We start from the raw sequence: 19727 nt of genomic DNA, 5'->3' as shown, positions 1-19727 counted from the left end.
ATGCTGAGGGGCAGGATATCTACACATGCAATAGTGCCTTGATGAATGCTGTCATTTGTAATAATTGTGTATGGTTGTAGATTTATATTATTTCCTGCAATGTAACCAAAGGGGCGGCATGTTAAAAAAAAATGTTAGCTAAAACCAACCAATGGGGCAGAGCTGGCCAGCATTTTCTAAACAAGAGACACTGTGTTTGTATTTCTATATAGGTACTACTTTTTTAACAACATATTCTATCAATGTAAATGCTGAGGCTTTTTTTAATTGTGTTTTTGGTTTCTTTTCATTTTTTCAATCTAGAATAAAAAAAAAAAAAAAAAAAATTCACAATGGATCTCCTGCAGAGCCAAGACATTATCCAGCATTTGCTGGATAAATTTCGGGAAATGCCCATCCTGTGGGATTCAAAGCAGGACCATTACCACAATAAGGACGTACGAGCGGCAGCACTTGAACAGCTAGCAGCATACATGAGGACATGGGTGCCAGAATGCAGTGCCAACATGGTGAAGGATAAACTTGCCAACCTCAGGGGCACATATAGGAGAGCGTACAAAGCTCACCAAAAGCAGCTAAGATCTGGAGCAGCAGCAAGACCACCAAAGGAACCCAAGCTGTGGTATTACAGCCAGATGTCATTTTTGCGGGATCAACTGGAAGGCAGGCCATCAATGTCGAGTCTGAATCCCAACCTTTCCTCCACGCTACCTCCCAGCGGGACTTCCCCAGATCACAACAGCCCTGCAGAGTCAGATGAAGAGGGCCTGGCTGACAGAGAGGCAGATCTGCGCCTCTACGATGATGAGGTATAGTAGTTTCATAACTATTTATGTAATAATCTTAATTATTGTTTGATTCTTGACTTGATATTGGTTAATAAAATACAAGCTGGGAAGTAAAAATCTAAAATCGTGGGCAAACAAATAGGTGTCAGGGATGACAACTGCAGGGGTCAGAGGGTGAGTCTGTTTTCAAGTTTAAATTCAAGGCAAAAAATAAGATTCAAGCATGAAAATGTGAGTGAGTATATTCCTAAATATATTACAACATGTCCCTTTTTTTTACACAGGAAGAAGAGACCAGCCAGGAGGTGGCAGATCCTCTCCTCACTGACAGCCAGGCCGAAGGGGTCAGTGGCAGCCAGGAGGAGGCCGGGCCCAGTGGCGTTCAGCAGCTCCCCAGGACAAGCACCACCAGCCAGGCTCCTCCACTTTATATTAGGCCACCAGGCCGTAAGAAGAAATTGGGGGCAGTGGAGGAAGCCAGCCTGAAAATGATTCAGGAGGCGAGTGCCATCATGAGGGCCCCCCTCAACCCCACTGAGGCCTACAGTGCCTCCGTGGCACATGACCTGAATCAAGGCACGGAGGAGCAGAGGCAACTGGCAAAGGGCGTGATCAACCAGGCCCTTTGGTGGATGCAGAGGGAGCTGCTGACCCCAGACACTGGGCTATGTGACCCGGCCCGGCTTGCTGAACACCATTCTCCTGCTGCCACATCATCCCCACCTGCAAGGGCCCAGGGAAGACCCGCTGGAAGGCAGCCTGGAAGGAAGGTTGCAAGGAAGAGGAGACGTTGATGCCCTGCCTTCCATTTGATCCCCCACAAATGGCATCTTGTTTGGACTACCACAGCTTGGGTTCCTTTGGTTATGTGCTGCTGCTTCAGATTTTCTTTTGTGTGCTTCCTGAGGTTGGCTAGTTTATCCTTCACCATGTTTCAAATGCAAGTTTGCATGTATGTTGCTAGCTGTTCAAGTGCTGCCATTCTGTTTTTGATCCTTTTTATAATTTGCTCAAATAAAAGCCTTTTTGTTGATTTGAAAAACGTGCCTATTGTTTGTAATACTGTGGGTATTATTTTAGGCATCAAACATTACAAACAAATAAAATGATTAATCTAAAATATTCACTAACTCATGTGGGGGGGGGGGGGGTCATTTGGTGTGCCAACATGGTAGACAATTTAAACAACCTTCAACAAAATCATGTTAAATATACAAACAAAAGCTAAATCAAAACTATTTCCTATTAAAATATTCTAAATGGTGACATAACTATAAACACCTAAAGAAAGTGGGAAAGATAACCATTAAACATTAAAAGCAAAAAAATTGAAATGTGGAGGACCACTAAAAATATGATACGTCGGGCCAATAAAAGTTTGCAAAAATCTTACTACATCACAGCTAACAAATGTCACTTTTGAGTATGGAACAACTCAGTTGAAATAACATGAGCTAAATAACTGATTAGTTATAGCAAGAGAAGAATGAAGAAAACGACGGCATCAAGCATTGGTTATTGTGTGTTTTGCTTCAGTGTTCTATTGCTAGAATTAATCTTTCTATTGACGAATGTGCCATATCCCAAAGAAACGTGAGTTTTACCTGAACGAGCGCTCCCGTGGCCTCATTTAGTCTGAGCATGCGCGGGGTTTTTGTACGTTGGTTTTGTGTACTCACCACCAAACATGTACGTTCGGACAGGATTTGAGCGGACGGTTTTAAAACAAGTTTGGAAATAAATGTCTGCTGAAAAACGGCCCGGCGGGCAAATGTACGGTGAAATTCTGTACGCTCGTAACTACACACGACCAAACATGTATGCTGAAACTGGTCCGCGGGCCAGTTTCAGCAAACATGTTTGGTCGTGAGTATGGGGCCTTATAGTTACAGATATTGATTACTCGTTGCAGACGTCTCAGTACTCCCCCTAGCAATGCTTTCATGTGCAGGCAGATAGCACCAGGTTTGTTCAGGCATTTCCCAGAATCAACATCTACTTCCTGGACTGGGATAACGGCTCAGAGATAACACAATCATGTAAAACCTAGAGCATGTGTGGTAGTTGGCTGATTTCAGACGTCTGATACAGATCAGCCCCTTGCTGTAGCCTCTGACCTTGTAACTTGCTACAAATATACATTGTTGAAGTTTCATGCCTTGGGGAAAGGAGAGTGATGCAGCGTACACATGACCGTTTTTAATGCCATGGAAAAAAAACGTTTTTCTCGACGTGATTCCTCTCAAGCCTGCCTTGCATATACACGATCGTGGGAAAAAAATGCTTGAGCAAAGCGCGGTGACGTACAACATGTACGACGCCACTATAAAGGGGAAGTTCCATTCGAATGGCGTCACCCTTTGGGCTGATTATGCAAATTATCCCTTCTCAAAACTTGCTTCTGAGCTTGAAATTCCGACAAGAAAACCAAGTTTTTTTTCCCCATCATTAAAGTCTACGCACGACCAATTTCCACAACGTGAAAAACGACGATGTAAAAAACGTTAAGAAAAAATAGAGCATGTTCTAAATTTTTAATGGACATTTTTCACGTCGAGAAAAATGCTCTGGAGCCTACACACGATAGTTTTTAATGACCAATTTAAAAATGCAATTTTTCTCGTCATGAAAACGGTTGTGTGTACACGGCATGAGAAATCCTTCCCCCTACCTGCAGCAGACCGATGACATAATCTCTGACTAAGCACAGCTACTTAACTGGAGATCAAGGACTGATTTTTGTGATAAAGATTTTTTTTTTTAAATAGTACTGTTGACAGTATTATTCTTGCAGACTTACAAAGTTACTGAAATGTCTAACTTTGAAAATGTAAGAAATGAAATGAGATTTACATTGATGATAAAGCTGTGAACTCTTGGGATCTGCTGAAACCGCGGTGGCCCTAACTTTAACCGCTTCAGCCCCAGGAAGGTTTTACCCTCTTTTCTGCCCAGAGTACTTTTTACAATTTGGCACTGCGTAGCTTTAACTGACAATTGCGTGGTCGTACCCAAACAAAATGTGCGTTCTTTTTTTCCCATAAATAGAGATTTCTTTTGGTGGTATTTTATCACCTTTGCGGTTTTAATTTTTTGCGCTATAAACAAAAAAAAAAGCAAAAATTTGGGAAAAAAAACAATATTTGAAACTTTTTGCTATAATAAATATCCCCAAAAGTTTTTTTAACCGCTTCCCGACCGCCGCACGCATATATACAACGACACAATGGCAGTCCTGGGCAGAAGGACGTCCCCTTTAAAGAAGCACCATTGTGCATGCCCGCACAAGAGAGATAGAGTGGGGAGATGCTAATGCAAACAAGCATCTCTCCGCTCTGCCTAGTGACAACGACAGTGATCACCGCTTCCTGTAATCGGAAGCGGTGATGACTGTCTTGTCACACACAGCCCATCCCCCCTACAGTAAGAATCACTCCCTAGGGAACACTTAACCCCTGCAGCGCCACAATTTTTTTTAATATATTTTTGGGGGATATTTATTATAGCAAAAAGTTAAAAATATAGATTTTTTTCCAAAATTGTCGCTCTTTTTTTGTTTATAGCACGAAAAGTAAAAATCGCGGAGGTGATCAAATGCCACCAAAAGAAAGCTCTATTTGTGGGAAAAAAAGCACGTACATTTTGTTTGGGAGCTACGTCGCACAACCGCGCAATTTTCAATTAAAGCGATGCAGTGCCGAATCGCAAAAAGTGGCCAGGTCTTTGACCACCAAAATGGTCCGGAGCTGAAGCGGTTAAGTGGTTAAAGGAACAAAAGTGGGTTAGGGAGGTATAGCATCAAAAAGTTTAGCACAGGATAAGGGATAAGTAGAGAGTGGAAAAAGATTCCAAAAGAGAGTATTGAAATATTGTGCATTGTGAGTAATTAAATATCACTCTCTTATACATACATGACTATTTCTTTGCGGGTCTGTTCCAACATCAGATACTCCGTCCATGTTTTCTCATTTTCATATGTTTTAGACTGGTCCACTATCTTCTGGAACATAGCCCTCTTCCTGTGTGAAAGGATAAAAGTGTGTCAGTTTCAATTGACATGTGACAAGAGCACATGTTATTATTTGATTTCATGCGCGGTTAGGGTTTGGATCATAAGGGCATTGCTCAGCTTGTGTATTGTTGCTTATACCTTCAGAGCTTGCCGAAAGGTGTTGTCTATGGAAAAATAGTAGTGACTGGATGCTAATGTGTAGTTTTATACCTTTATCCACCAATATGACTTTTGTAAAACACAATACTATGGAGAAATGAACCCAAATGTGGGCATACACAAGGAAAAATGTGATACTGGTAACGAAAACCATTCCTTATAGACTTTTGCATGACAAGACTTGACATTCTTATCTGTCTCCATTTGTGAGATTAACCCCCCAATAAAACCCATACCACCACCAACACCTCCTCTTGTGTCATTGGAATAGGAAGCAAGGGCAAATGTCCCCAAAAGAATCATAGACATCAGTAAAAACCCAAGAGTTTCTAATCCTACTTAAAACTACCAAAACAGTTCGGCTGAAGTATTTTAACATTTTAACATTTATGCATTTCAGATTTACGCTGTGAATTACAGAAACAGTAACTCTCTAATACATTGAGAATATTATGAGCTCTTATGCCGCGTACACACGATCGGAAATTCCGACAAGAAAACCGTGGTTTTTTTTTCCAACGGAATGTTGGCTCAAACTTGTGTTGCATACACACGGTCACACAAATGCTGTCAGAATTTCCGACCGTCAAAAACGCGGTGACGTACAACACAACAACGAGCCGAGAAAAATGAAGTTCAATGATTCCGAGCATGCGTCAAATTGATTCCGAGAATGCATGTTTTTGCGCATTGGAATTGCATACAGGCGGTCGGAATTCACGATAGGAATTTTTTCCGTTGGAAATTTTGAGAACCAGCTCTCAATCTTTGGTTGGCGGAAATTCCGACAGCATAAGTCCGATGGCGCATACACACGGTCGGAATTTTCGTCCAAAAGCCCACATCTGACTATTTTTGTCGGAATTTCCGATCGTGTGTAGGCGGCATAAGTTCTAATAAAAATTTGCTATCTATGAGATTCATGAAAGTAGCCTTTTAACAAATGTAATTGTTTGTCCAATATTAGAGGTTTATTTTACAGGGATAAACTTACTTGAAGTACAAAGCCAGATCTGTGGCAATGATTGCAATATCCATCATACGAATAGCATGATCATACTGTCTCCTGTTCAGGTTCTGGTAGATGTTTACTTGCTGTGAACAACAAAAATATCAATTTCTATTATTGGCACATTTCCCAACCATTAAAAGTGGATAAAAAAAGAGCTTATTAAACTTGGCTTGGTCTGACCAAGCCCCCCACACCCACTTTAACATATACCCACTTTCAACAAATGCCAACCTTCTCTGGACCTGAATATAAAATACAATCCGGAGTGATGGGATGTATAACCTATTTTTCTGTATAACCCTGCATGCATTTCTCTATGTTATTATTAATTTCTATGGGATCAAAATTGAGAACTGATGCAGTAATATGCATACAGTATTCACATGAGCTAAGATATAAAAAGTCTGATTAACTTATATCTCTGAAATTTCCCTAAGGTAGCTGACTGTGGTATAAATCTGGAAACTGTTAGATATGTGCGACGTAATTCGAGTCCGAAATTCAATCTGGATTTGTTTCGTATGAAATGCGAATTTTCGTTAGATTCGTTAACTTTTCGTTACAATTACGAACATTCATTATGATGAATTTAAAAAGCAAAGAATACCTTTCTCAATATGGCAGCCGTCGACTCATTATGCTCATTATGAGGAGCTTCCACCATCCATGTGCTGTGCCGACTTCCTCCTGGGGCTGTACCCCTGCTGTGCTCATTATGAGGGGCTCCCATCATCCCGGTGCTGTGTTGACCCCCTGGGTTTGTAGTAGCTCGTTAATTCGTATTTTGTAATTCGTGTCCGAAATACGAAAGTTTGTTAGGTTCGTTAACTTTTCGTAAGAATTACGAGCATTCGTTATGAGGGGCTCCCACCATCCCTGTGTTGTGCTGATATCCTCCTGGGACTGTTCCCCTGCTGTGCTCATTATAAGGGGCTCCCACCATCCCTGTGCTGTGCTGACTTCCTCCTGGGGTTGTACCCCTGCTGTGCTCATTATGAGGGGCTCCCACCATCCCTCTGCTGTGCTGACTTCCTCCTGGGGCTGTACCCCTGCTGTGCTCATTATGAGGGGCACCCATCATCCCTGTGCTGTGCTGACTTCCTGGGTTTTTAACTTCATCATAACGAATAATTGTAATTATTATGACAATAATAAAACGATATTAACGAACATTCTTATTTTGTCCAATTCTGAATCTCCCATCGACTCACAGTACCAGTCTGTGCAGTCTCCCACTCCCGAAACGAAATTCGTCAACGAAATTTCGTATACAATTCTTAAGAATAGAAATTCGTATTTCGGATGCTTCTGATTGTACGAATTTTCGGAAATTCGTACGAAACAAATCGCACATGTCTTGAAACTGTTTAGAATGCAGTCTCATTTTCTGCTATATCCCCTTCTCACGCATAACTGTTAGGCCCCGTACACACGACCAGTTTCCTCGGCAGAATTAAGCTTCCGACCGAGTTTCTGGCTGAATTCTGCCGAGGAAACTGGTCGTGTGTACACTTTCGGCCGAGGAAGCCGACGAGGAGCTCGACGAGGAAATAGAGAACATGTTCTCTATTTCCTCGTTGTTCTATGGGAGCTCTCGTCCCGCCGAGGTCCTCGGCGGCTTCAGGGCTGAACTGGCCGAGGAACTCGATGTGTTTGGCACGTCGAGTTCCTCGGCCGTGTGTACGAGGCCTTAGGGATGAGTCTAATGATTTAGCTGAAATTTATTTGCAGCAAATTTACTGATTTCACCAAACCTTTAGTAAAATTGGACTAAAAATTCATCACGAGGATCGCTAAGGTAAAATGTGCTTAAAAATGGTTTTGTTAGAAAGCAAAACCATGTTTTTTTTCTTCCATTTTCCATGTAAACACCATGCCAGCACTCATCTTGATCAATAGTTTTTTGATGACAAGCAATGCTAACCTGAACCCTTATTCTAATGCTAACTATATTGTTAACCTAAATCTATGTTAATAAACAAAGCCAAGAGAACACTATGTCAGTACTGGCATGAACTATAGTTAGGATTTGGATTAAAGTTAGGGCTCCTTTGTTCCTCAATAATCAATGTCATGCTCCTAGCTACAAAGGGCCATTTTTTGGAAAGGGACTTGTCTATAATAGTTGAAAAATATTTTCTAACCCTCAGAAGCCTAGACCTTGCACCCTTTAAAACCAATATAAGTATTTTTCTTTAGCCTTCCTTATTTACTTCAATACAACTTTGCAAAAGTGTCCTGTTTTTTGTGCTGAGATTTTGTCAAATTGCAAATTATGCCCACCTTACATCTCCTAACACCTTCCTTGCCATATTCCTCTCTTCATTCCAAGTTATCCAAATGCTAAGTAAAAATTGTCTTTGCCTTTAACAGAATGTAGTCTGCTGTTTTCTTTTGTTCTTATGTTCCCTCTTCTTTCCATATTTTATTCTTATAATGTAAAGTATGGTAGCTGCGCTGTGGGGAAGGGAATGAAAAAGGGGAAGTGAGAGGTGGGAGGGATCGTGGGTGAACTCAGCAGTGAAAAAAAAAAATATCTGATGATACTAAAATAAACAATACAGATGAAGGTGAACAAACACCTATAATCCTGTGACGGTTTAGCAGTGAAAATACATAGTAAAATTGCTACTACATATACAAACACAAAAACTGGCATAAAGTAAGTGAAAAAATATATATAAAAAAGGTGCAAAACTAGTGATAAGTCCCTGTTCATAAATAAAGATCAGATCTAAAAGTCCAATAATTCCTCCATGGAACAGTGTCTAGATGAAACACCTCCGCCAAAAAATGCAACGTGCAGGAAAAGGAATCTTCAGTGATGACACCTCTGATGTGCTAGCAGCTCACCTCACGGATGTTTGTCCAAAACAGCTAGCAGAGATACTGATCGCAGCTGGATTGAGTGGACTGATAAATACACCTCTTCCTGACTCCTAAGACAGCTCTCAGAGGCCAGTGTGTGTCATGGAAAAGAGAAGATATATGCAATGCATCAAGCGTTACACTGTGGGGGTACCTCAAACTGGTAAGAATTGGAGAAAATGCACTCACATGAATGAAAGGACAGCGGGCATAAATCCACGAGTGCCGAACATGTATCCACCTCAGAGTGTCAGCTATACAGGTGAGAGTGTGATCTGATCCTCATGCGTCCAAATGGCAAGGCTCAATGTATCATGGGAGCATTAAGAAGAGCGAAAGAGAGACCATAGCATGACTCCGTATAATGGATAAATAAAAAAAAAAAATGATAAAAAACTCACATTAAGGTAGTGAAGTAGAGTAAAACATCCACAAGTGCCGAACTCGTATTAAAACTTCAGACTCTGTCTGTACCCGGTGCTCAGGTGAAGTCACGCTGATGTGACAATACAGTAGGTGACCGCGAAATTGTGTCAATCTCGCTCCCTTTCTCGGCGAGATTGACCACCTACGAGCCCCGTCGCGGGAGCCGGAGCATGATGGGACTGTGACGCCATAAGATGCCTATATAAATCGGTGCGAGCTGCGCACATGGCATTACAGCGGGAGGAAGCGTTGAGTCAACATCTGAAGAAAATAAGAAGGCGGCAAAGAAGAGCAGGCTGAGCTGCCGCTAGTAAGAGAGCTACAAAGAAGATGGCGGTGGCCAGCCCCGAAGAAGGCACCGGAGAGGGAGCGGGAGAAGAACCGGAGAGCGAGCGGGAGAAGAACCGGAGAGTGGAGAAGACTGACGAAGACCCCCCGGAGAGAGGAGAAGACCCCCGGAGAGTGGAGAAGACCTCTGGAGAGCAGAGAAGACCCCCGGAGAGCGGAGAAGACCCCCGGAGCTGACTAAGAAATGATTTTAAAACCCTGTGTTGTGTGTTTATTTTATTGACACTTTGCCTCCAGGTGAATGGGTATGGGGTACGATGTACCCCATACTCATTCACCTAGGGTGGGGGGCTGGTAACTGGGGGCCCCCTTATTAAAGGGGGCTCCCAGATTCCGATAAGCTCCCCGCCCGCAGACCCCAACAACTAACGGCCAGGGTTGTCGGGAAGAGGCCCTGTCCTTATCAACATGGGGACAGGGTACTTTGGGGTGGGGGGCCGCAGGGTGCCCCCCTGCCCCAGAGCACCCACCCCCCATGTTGAGGGCATGTGGCCTGGTACGGTTCAGGGGGGGGTGCTCGCTCGTGCCCACTCCTTTCCTGACCAGCTGGGCGGCGTGCTTGGATACAGGTCTGGCATGGATTGTGGGGGAACCCCCACGCCATTTTTTCGGTGTAGGGGGGTTCTCCTTACAATCCATACCAGATCTAAGGGCCTGGTATGCCCCTGGGGGGGGGAACCCATGCCGGTTTTTTATTTAAAATTTGGTGTGGAGTTCCCCCTCATGATTCATACCAAACGCCGCAGCTCGAATTGGCGGGAATCCAAGTCGGATCCCCGTCGCTTCTATGACACGCTCGCTGGAATGTGCTTTTCCTATTCCAGCAAGTGCAAGATGTCGGCACCATGTCGCCAAGAATCAGCGCGATGCCGTTGTGCTGGAAACATATTCTCGGCGTCAGGTACTGTACGTAGGGATTGGAGCACCGGGTACAGACAGAGTCTGAAGTTTTAATACGAGTTCGGCACTCGTGGATGTTTTACTCTACTTCACTACCTTAATGTGAGTTTTTTATCTGTTTTTTATTAAATTTATCCATTATATGGAGTCACGCTATGGTCTCTCTTTTGCTCTTCTTAATGCTCCCATGATACATTGAGCCTTGCCATTTAGACGTATGAGAATCAGATCACACTCTCACCTGTACAGCTGACACTCTGAGGGGGATACGAGTTTGGCACTCGTGGATTTATGCCCACTGTCCTTTCATTCATGTGAGTGCATTTTCTCCAATTCTTACCAGTTTGAGGTACCCACACAATGTCATGCTATATGCATTGCATATATATTCTCTTTTCCATGACACACACTGGCCGCTGAGAGCTGTCTTAGGAGTCAGGAAGAGGTGTTTTTATCAGCCCACTCAATCCAGCTGCGATCAGTATATCTGCTAGCTGTTTTGGACAAACATCCGTGAGGTGAGCTGCTAGCACATCAGAGGTGTCATCACTGAAGATTCCTTTTCCTGCACGTTGCATTTTTTGGTGGAGGTGTTTCATCTAGACAGTGTTCCATGGAGGAATTATTGGACTTTTAGATCTGATCTTTATTTATGGACAGGACTTTATCACTTGTGTGATTTTTTGGATAGTTTTGCACCTTTTTTATATATATTTTTTAACTTACTTTATGCCAGTTTTTGTGTTTGTAGTATCAATTTTACCATGTATTTTTACTGCTAGACCGTCACAGGATTATAGGTGTTTGTTCACCTTCATCTGTATTGTTTATTTTAGTATCATCAGATATTTTTTTTTTTTGTTCACTGCTCAGTTCACCCACGATCCCTCCCTCCTCTCACTTTCCCTTTTCTATTCCCTTCCCCGCAGCGCAGCTACCATACTTTACATTATTATCACCCTTTCTGTTAGGATCAGATTCACAGGTTTCTATTTATATATTATTCTTATAAGCCTCATATTCCTCATATTGTATCTAATATTCCCTTCTTCAATACAGATTTTCTTTTTGTGTTTACATATTGATAGCACACATGCTATCAGCATTTTCGCATCAGAAAGTTCTGTTATACCTCATCTTTGAGCAATGTTTTGCTAAACTCCAAATGGTGCCGTTCTAGGATAGATGACCCGTGGAGCTTTGCTAAGGGGTGTCCGGATCTATATGGAAAGAAAGTATCAAAAGAAGCAGCATCAGAAGCCATTGGAAATATTGGACATCCCAATACACAGTTCAATACTGCACGCTGAAAGTATCCAAATACACTTGGCAAAAAAAGAGACGGAACTACATTCCCTGTGCTAATTCCCTATTACCTTTTAGGAAAAGTTATTCTTGGTATAATGTGTTTCACACAAACAACGTAATCTCCGTATAACAAATTGTTTGGCAGTTTTTTAAGTAGTCTATATGTGGTCTGATAAAAGCAAGCAGTCTATACAAATGGCAATTTTTAGCAAATGCTTGTTATCAGAAATCTTTGGGAAAAACCTCTTCAGAATTGTTATGCAATGGATTCCTTTTTTAATGCACAAAACCAAGCTTTTTATTGTAGCTAGACTGTATTAATTTATTACCCTAAATTGGATCCAACCAGTATTTTAAGATGGACAGATTTCTCACTTCCTATCAGTCTTGAGGACATCTGTCTGTCCACAATCAACCAAATTAAGTATACTATTACTGTTGGTTTCATAGTTGAAAATACAAAATAGGGGATATTTATGACATTTTTATTGATTTATTTATTTTTTACTTGTAATGGCGGTGATCAGCGATTTTTAGCGGGACTGCGACATTGGGGCATACAGTCTGGACACCTAGCTGACACTTTTGACACTTTTTTGGGAACCAGTGACATTATTACAGCGATCAGTGCTAAAAATATGCATTGACACTGTATAAATGACACTGCCAGGGAAGGGGTTAACATCAGGGGCAATCAAAGGGTTAACTGTGTTCCCCCAGTGTGTTTCTAACTGTATGGGGTGAAGGGTTCACTGCATGGACACTCTGCTCCATGTTTCTGATTAGCAGGAACACTAGAGCAGAGTGTCCATGCCTGAGAGCAGGGCGATCTGCTTGTTTACATCTGCAGACCGCCGTTTTGTCTCTGAGAAGAGCGATCACGGGTGGCCGGCGGACATTGAGTCCACTGGGCATGGTGATTGGCTCCCCTTGTGGCCAATCAGCATGCGATCGTGGCTCCGGCAGCATGCCCCCCCCAGTGGCTATTAGCAAAACCACATACAGGTACATGATTCTGCCTAATAGCGCCGCCTGCCGCAGTATATGTACAGCAGGCAGTCGGGAAGTGGTTATTTGGAAGACATTAGAAGATGTCCCCTCTATTCCTGTTCTAGTGGTGACTGAACAATTTTGGATTTAGTATCACTTTCCTTCCCAGTGACATTGGAGATCAGGACAATTATAAAGAGTGAGCCTCCCTAATGAGGACATAGTCAGCAATAAGGACCTTCATCACTCTATCCAAATCTAACCTCAGTTATGTTTCTAAGTCACTGTAGGGAACTCTTAGACCTTTTCCATCTTTTCTCCTCATAAGTCTCCCTCAGCATAATCTTGAGGAAGTTGTGACTAGGCCTGGGGAATTTCTTCTTAGATTTTTTATAGAAAATACAGGATATCTGAAGCTTGGTGACAGAGGTGATATAGCTATTAACCATATAGGTAGGACATGGAAGTCTATGACTTTTTGGGTGCGAAAAAAACTGCCATTCTACTCACAGGTACGTAATAACATTGTTAGGGGGAATTATTATTTATAATCTCTCCAGTATGGATACACCTACTACTGGGTTGGGTTTGCATGAGGTTATCTCATTTGGATTGTACAATTTTTTTTTTTTTTAATCCCATATTTTTTAAAACTATATCCAGTAAGACTCTAATTTAAGAAGAGTGGGCAAACATTACATCTAATAAATAAATGTTGTACAATTGAACTTACTTCATTTGGTACAGGTTATTTGTACCCCTGTGGTCAATATCATGGCAGAATGCAGCTGTCACCATTGCCATGGCTTCAAGGTCCGTATAATAACGCTTTAACTTTCCTGTCTAAAAAGAAAAAAGAACATCTAGTTATCCCAGTGTATTTAGACTGTTAGAAACTGAAAGGCAGGAAGTTTAAACCAGGAGATACGAGTGTTTATCAGAGACAGTCGATAATGATACTGCTGTTCTGTGGCTAATTGGCCCACAATGATTTGAGAGGAAGTTCACTGCTGATGTTATGCTGACTGAATGCTGAAACTGCAAGTTACATCCTCAGAAACAATTGCACAGGTCTAAACACATTGCATTTGACTTCTAAACACATGACACCGGAGCTGACTCGGTGAGTGCAGTCTTTCTGACATAATTGACCCCTGCAGATTAGTAAGGTATCTTGGCCTTTATATCTGACCGATGCCATGCATTCTTAAAAAGTACATCATTCTAATATCTGTAACATTTTAAATAAACTAAACTCCTCACAGTCCTAGGCGATTCAAATATACAACAAAAAGTGCATAAGCTTTAGTTAAAGATGCACATGACACAAAAATCATTAATTCAGATATATGGACAGCTTCTAAAAAAACCTAAAGTGTTAGGTAAACCCAACAATGATCTGTATGCCATTTAATTTTTTTTGTTGTATCTATTTAATAAGGACAAATATATACCTCTTGAGCTTGCAGAAATGAAAGTGGTTCTAAAGGCAATTTTTTTGTTGTTTCCTAATGCATTCCCTGCATTAGGGTAAAAAACATTTTACAGCTTAATGTCCTCCCCCACCTCCCTAAGTACCTACCTGAGTCCTCAGTCTAGCTCAGCCTTTCTCAACCAGTGTGCCGCGGAACACTGGTGTGCCGTCAGAGGTTCTCAGGTGTGCCACGGGGTCAGTGGAGAGAAGGCTGTCAGATGAGCTCTCCTGCCGAACTGTGAGAAGATCTGTCGGCTTCAAAAGTGAAAGTAAAGTGCAGAGGAGTGTGCTGTGCTCTCTGCTTCCCCCTAGAGTGCAGTACCCGGCTGAATGAGGAATCTGGAAAGGTACTGAGCTAGAAGCTAGATTCTTTTTAAAATGGCTTTATACATGTGTTTGTGTGTGTGTCTGCACATGTGTCTGTCTGTATGTGTGCGCGCATGTGTACGTACGTACGTACGTACGTACGCGTGTGTATGCATGTGTGTATGTGTGTGTAAGCATGTGTCTGTATGTATGTGTGTATGTTACTTTTAATCCTGACCCCCCCCCCATTCCTGTACCATCAGAATGGCTTTTGTAGGGCTTGATTGATAGCAGCAAGGACTGCTTCTCCTCTGTAAAGCAATCCATGCACAGATCGCTTTTCAGAGGCATTTGACAGGCGGTAAAGAGGAATTATGCTGCCTTTTTACCACCTGTTTTAATCCCATAAATGCAGCATCACTACACCGCAACCGTGCAATGCACACAGTTGCGGGGTAGTTGCAGTGCAGCCCCATTCACCCTCTGTATACCTCCAGTTGCAGCCACAGCATGTGAACACCCTCAGCTGCTGCCTTTGCAGCTAAAGTTGGAGAAGTTGGGGGTGGTAAAAACAGCTCAACCATGTGTTTTTACCGCCCCTATGACATGTGAACAAGCCCTTGGTTCACATCTGTGTAGCTGCATGTAGGGCAGTCCATTCATTTCCGTACCCACAAAATGCAGGGAAACAAGTCGCCAACCTTTTTTTTTTATTGCACTGCAGCAAAAGCACCCTACATTTTCCATTGTGTGGGGGTACCATTAAGAATTAATGGTACCCCTAAAGAGCAGAGCATTTGTCTGTGTGTCGGGAATGAGGACGATTTTGCGCGTGTTCTGCGACACACCGTAATGTGAACCAAGCCTTGGACTGGGGTGCCTCAAGACTGAAAATACTTTTTAAGGGTGCCCTGACTTGAAAAAGGTTGAGAAACACTGGTCTAGCTATCCACAGCTGGATCTGTCTTTCCTCTCTTCCTCTTCAAATAGTGACTCAGGCAGCAACAGGAGCCATTGGCTCCTGCTGCTGGCAATCCAATGTTGTGAGGAGGAAGCAGGGTGTGGCGTCAAGTAGCGTTTGGAGTGTCTATGAAGCCAGGCTCCATAGACACACACAGCTCCAGAGTGAGCACAAATATGTGCCCCCATAGATAGCGGCTTGCTATGGGACACATGAAAAAGAGGAGGAAAGATCACTTGTGGGGGGCCAGAGAACAGGAGGATTGGGGCCACTCTGTGCTATACCATGGCACAGAGCAGGTGAGTATAACATGTTTATTATTTTAATAAAATAAATGCCATTAGTAACACTGTAAGAACTGCCATGTGTCTTGTACACACTTTTTGTTCTTATCTTTGGGCTATATATTGATTCCTTTATGTTGTGTAGAATTGGATATAGTATTAATTTGAGTAGTTTGGCAAAGGGAAATGGGAGGGCTGACAACACTCTGTCCACAAAAATGGTGTGTGTTGTCAGCCCACAAAAAGACTTAGGAGCTGGGAAAATTTCTAGCAAATTACCAGGAATTTTCTGTACTTGCAGAATCTTTAACCACTTCAATACTGGGTACTTTCACCCCCCTCCTGCCCAGGCCAATTTTTAGCTTCTAGCGCTGTCACACTTTGAATGGCAATCGCGCTGTCATGCAACACTGTACCTATATGACATTTTTATATATTTTTTTCACACAAATAGAAAATCAATCAATCCTGATGTAGTGGCCTGAAAATGCCCATACAGTACCAATACCCCCCAATTAACCAATTTTTGGAAAGTAGACAGTCTAAAGTATATAGTAAGAGGCAAAGTGAGTTTTTGAAAGTTGTAGTTTTTTTTGTCACAATGTTTTGATTTTTTCTTTTGGGGTGGACTGAAGATCCTTGTTAAGTGTTACCCAGTGGCAGCTGGTGGGTCAGGTGGGGCAGTCGGTCAGTGCACTTACCCCATCCATGGTTGGCAATCACGGGTGGCTTCCCTGGCTCTTCTTCACGGGCATCACCTTATTTCATAGCAAGCATCACGAGCAGCTTCTCCTTCCCCTGCTCGTCAGCTTTCGTCTCCTCCCTACTCTTAAGTGGCCAATTAGAATGCTTCTCCTTTCGGCCAATCAGGAAACGGGTCTCAGACCCACGCTACCTGATTGGCGTAGCTACGAGTAAGCATCACACGATGTGAAACATGTCTTTTGTTCACTTCTTTTTGACTGCAACATTGTTGGTTGTTTTTTGGATTTCACTTGCTGAATAAAGATATCGTTTTAAGGAGTGCGGCAGCCCAGGACCTCTTTTCATCCAATACAAATTTGTATTATAAACAATAAAGATTCGATATTGCATGGTAATAGTAAAAATGACATAAAACATCTCTTATATGTATAGCTGCATTAACCCTCCTGGCGGTATTCCCGAGCGTGACTCGGGGTGGATTTTTTGTGCCAAAATCGGTAACCCCGAGTCACGCTCGGGGTAGCTATGCAGAGCCTGCAGCGCGCGCTGGCTTACCTTGTTCCCGGATCCAGCGATGCCACCTCGCTGTGTGAGCGAGCGGGACCTCGCTCGATTCACACAGTGTCCTCCTGTGCCACCGATCTCCGTTCCCTGCGACGTTACGACGCACGGGGGCGGAGATCGGCGCCAAATTCAAAAAGGTAAACAAACACTATACATACAGTATACTGTAATCCTATAGATTACAGTACTGTATGTAAAAAATACACACCCCCCTTGTCCCTAGTGGTCTGTCCAGTGCCCTACATGTACTTTTATATAATAAAAACGGTTCTTTCTCCCTGCAAACTGTAGATTGTCCATAGCAACCAAAAGTGTCCCTTTATGTCAAAAATGGTTTTAGATCAGCTAGAAAACAGCGATAATAAATTATAATCACTTGCAGAATTGTGCGATAGCGATTTGTGGGGAAATTCGTCATAAAAAAAAAAAAATAATGACAGCGACAATTCTGCAACTGAGCAAATTTCAGTAATTTTGAGTTGATTACATTATTGAATAATTTTTATTAGAATTATATTATTATTTGTTATAATTATTTATAATTATTTTTTATATTATAATTTATAATTTTGTTTTTAAAAAAATGTCATACCCGGGATGCCTATTAGACTCCGGTTTGGTCAGATTTAAGTGAGTCATTCCTAAGATTTACAGGCCTACAGTATAAAACGTCAAATTTCCTTGCAAATAATGGTATCGCTTTCAGCATCTTTTTTCTGAAAGAATCATACCGCCAGGGAGGTTAAGTAAGCTACTTGATGCAGGTATATATATAAGAGATGTTTTATGTCATTTTTACTATTACCGTGTATTATCTAATCACTTATTCTACATAATGAAGTTCATATTGACTCCTATGTATTACTGTATGTTCTATGATGTTTATCTTGTATATGTATTAATGTTATGCAATTTGATGTTATGAATATTCAAAGCCCTAATATGTGCATGTTTTCAATACAAATTTGCTGCTTTGTCCACCCATCATATTATAGGACCGATACCAACACTCAAGTGCCAAGAGGGGATGGTACCTAGCTTAACTTTCACAGGTAACATCTGCTAATGCATTTTTTTTCATCATATGCATAATTTGTGTTTCCCAAGGTTATATGTTTGCCTTAAGTTAATAACTTAATAATATACAGCAGAAAATACATTGGCACCTGACATATAACAGGAGGAGCTGTCATGCACATCTATTGGTGCTCATCTATCATTATTCATGTGTGCAAAATAAGTTTTAGAAAGATGTTGTACATTTCCCTCATTTCCAAACAAACCCACAAGCATCAGATGATAGTCACTAGGAATGAGAATTGAGTTTGCCACAACCATGGGTGCGAGGTGCGTCCTATGTGTTTAAGAGTCGCAGTCCTGAGAATATTTTTGTTTCAGTTTCACCTAGGAGATTTTTTTTTTAAACCACAATGCACTGCATGGCATTTACACTATGGCTAATATAATTAAATGGGCTAATGCCTTCAATGTTTTAAGGGGCTTTTGGTTATGCCAGCCCCCCTCACTAAAAAAAGGTAAGGCACAGAGCGTCCATAGTACCAGTGAATTAGTAGCTGTTGAAAGGAAAGCATAGGGGCAAATTGTATAGGAACATATTAGGGTCAGTTAGAAAACTATACTTAAAGCGGAGCTCCACCCAAAAGGGGAAGTTCCAATTTAAGTACACCTTCCCTCTGTTATGCCACATTTGGCATGCCATTTTTTTTGGGGGGGGGGGGCGGGTACCTAGCTTTGACAGATACCAGCTCCCACTTCCTTTCAGACCGTCTAGGTAACCTAAGCAGAAGTTTTCCTCTCCCCTTCCTGTAATGTTCTAGGACATGTCACAGGTTGGTCCTAGAAGAAAGCCTCTTCAAAAGATGATGCACAAGAAAGCATGCAAACAGTTTGCTGAAGACAAGCAGACTAGGTACATGGATTACTGGAACCATGTTCTGTGGTCTGATAAGACCAAGATAAACGTATTTGGTTCAAATACGGTCATGCATGTGTGGCGGCAACCAGGTGAGGGGTACAAAGACAAGTGTGTTATGTCTACAGTCAAGCATGGTGGTGGGAGTGTCATGGTCTGGGCACTGGGGAGCTACAGTTTATTAAGGGAACCATGAATGCCAACATGTACTGTGACATACTGGAGCAAAGCATGATCCCCTCCCTTCAGAGAATAGGCTGCAGGGCAGTATTCCAACATAATAACAAATCCAAACACTCCTCCAAGATGACCACTGCCTTGCTAAACAAGCTGAGGGTAAAGGTGATGGACTGGCCAAGCATGTCTCCAGACCTAAACCCTATTGAGCATCTGTGGGGCATCCTCAAACGGAAGATGGAGGCGCGCAAGGTCTCTAACATCCACCAGCTCCATGACGTTGAAATGGAGGAGTGGAAGAGGACTCCAGTGGCAACCTGTAAAGCTCTGGTGAACTCCATGCCCAACAGGGTTAAGGCAGGGTTAAGGTGTTGAAAAATAATGGAGGCCACACAAAATATTGACACTTTGGGCCAAATTTGGACATTTTCACTTAGGGTGTACTCACTTTTGTTGCCAGCAGTTTAGACATTAATGGCTGTGTATTGAGTTATTTTGAGGGGACAGCAAAA

General features: G+C 42.2%; 1 protein-coding gene across 2 annotated transcripts in view; it reads right to left on the bottom strand.

Moving 5' to 3' along the window:
* Nucleotides 1-19727, bottom strand: part of PDE6A (phosphodiesterase 6A) — a 167234-nt gene that overhangs the window by 17123 nt on the left and 130384 nt on the right. For both annotated transcript variants that reach the window (XM_040344508.1, XM_040344509.1), the window contains exons 14-17: nt 13545-13654; nt 11646-11733; nt 5954-6054; nt 4700-4807 (exon numbers count right to left, since the gene is read on the bottom strand). In XM_040344508.1, coding sequence (XP_040200442.1) covers nt 4700-4807; nt 5954-6054; nt 11646-11733; nt 13545-13654 — 407 coding nt within the window. The remainder of the gene's footprint in view (nt 1-4699; nt 4808-5953; nt 6055-11645; nt 11734-13544; nt 13655-19727) is intronic.

This window comes from Rana temporaria, chromosome 3, assembly GCF_905171775.1.
Source record: "Rana temporaria chromosome 3, aRanTem1.1, whole genome shotgun sequence".
In the NCBI taxonomy this organism is placed as follows: domain Eukaryota; kingdom Metazoa; phylum Chordata; class Amphibia; order Anura; family Ranidae; genus Rana; species Rana temporaria.
Note: the sequence above shows the minus strand (reverse complement) of the source record. Positions and strands in the feature narration are given on the sequence as shown.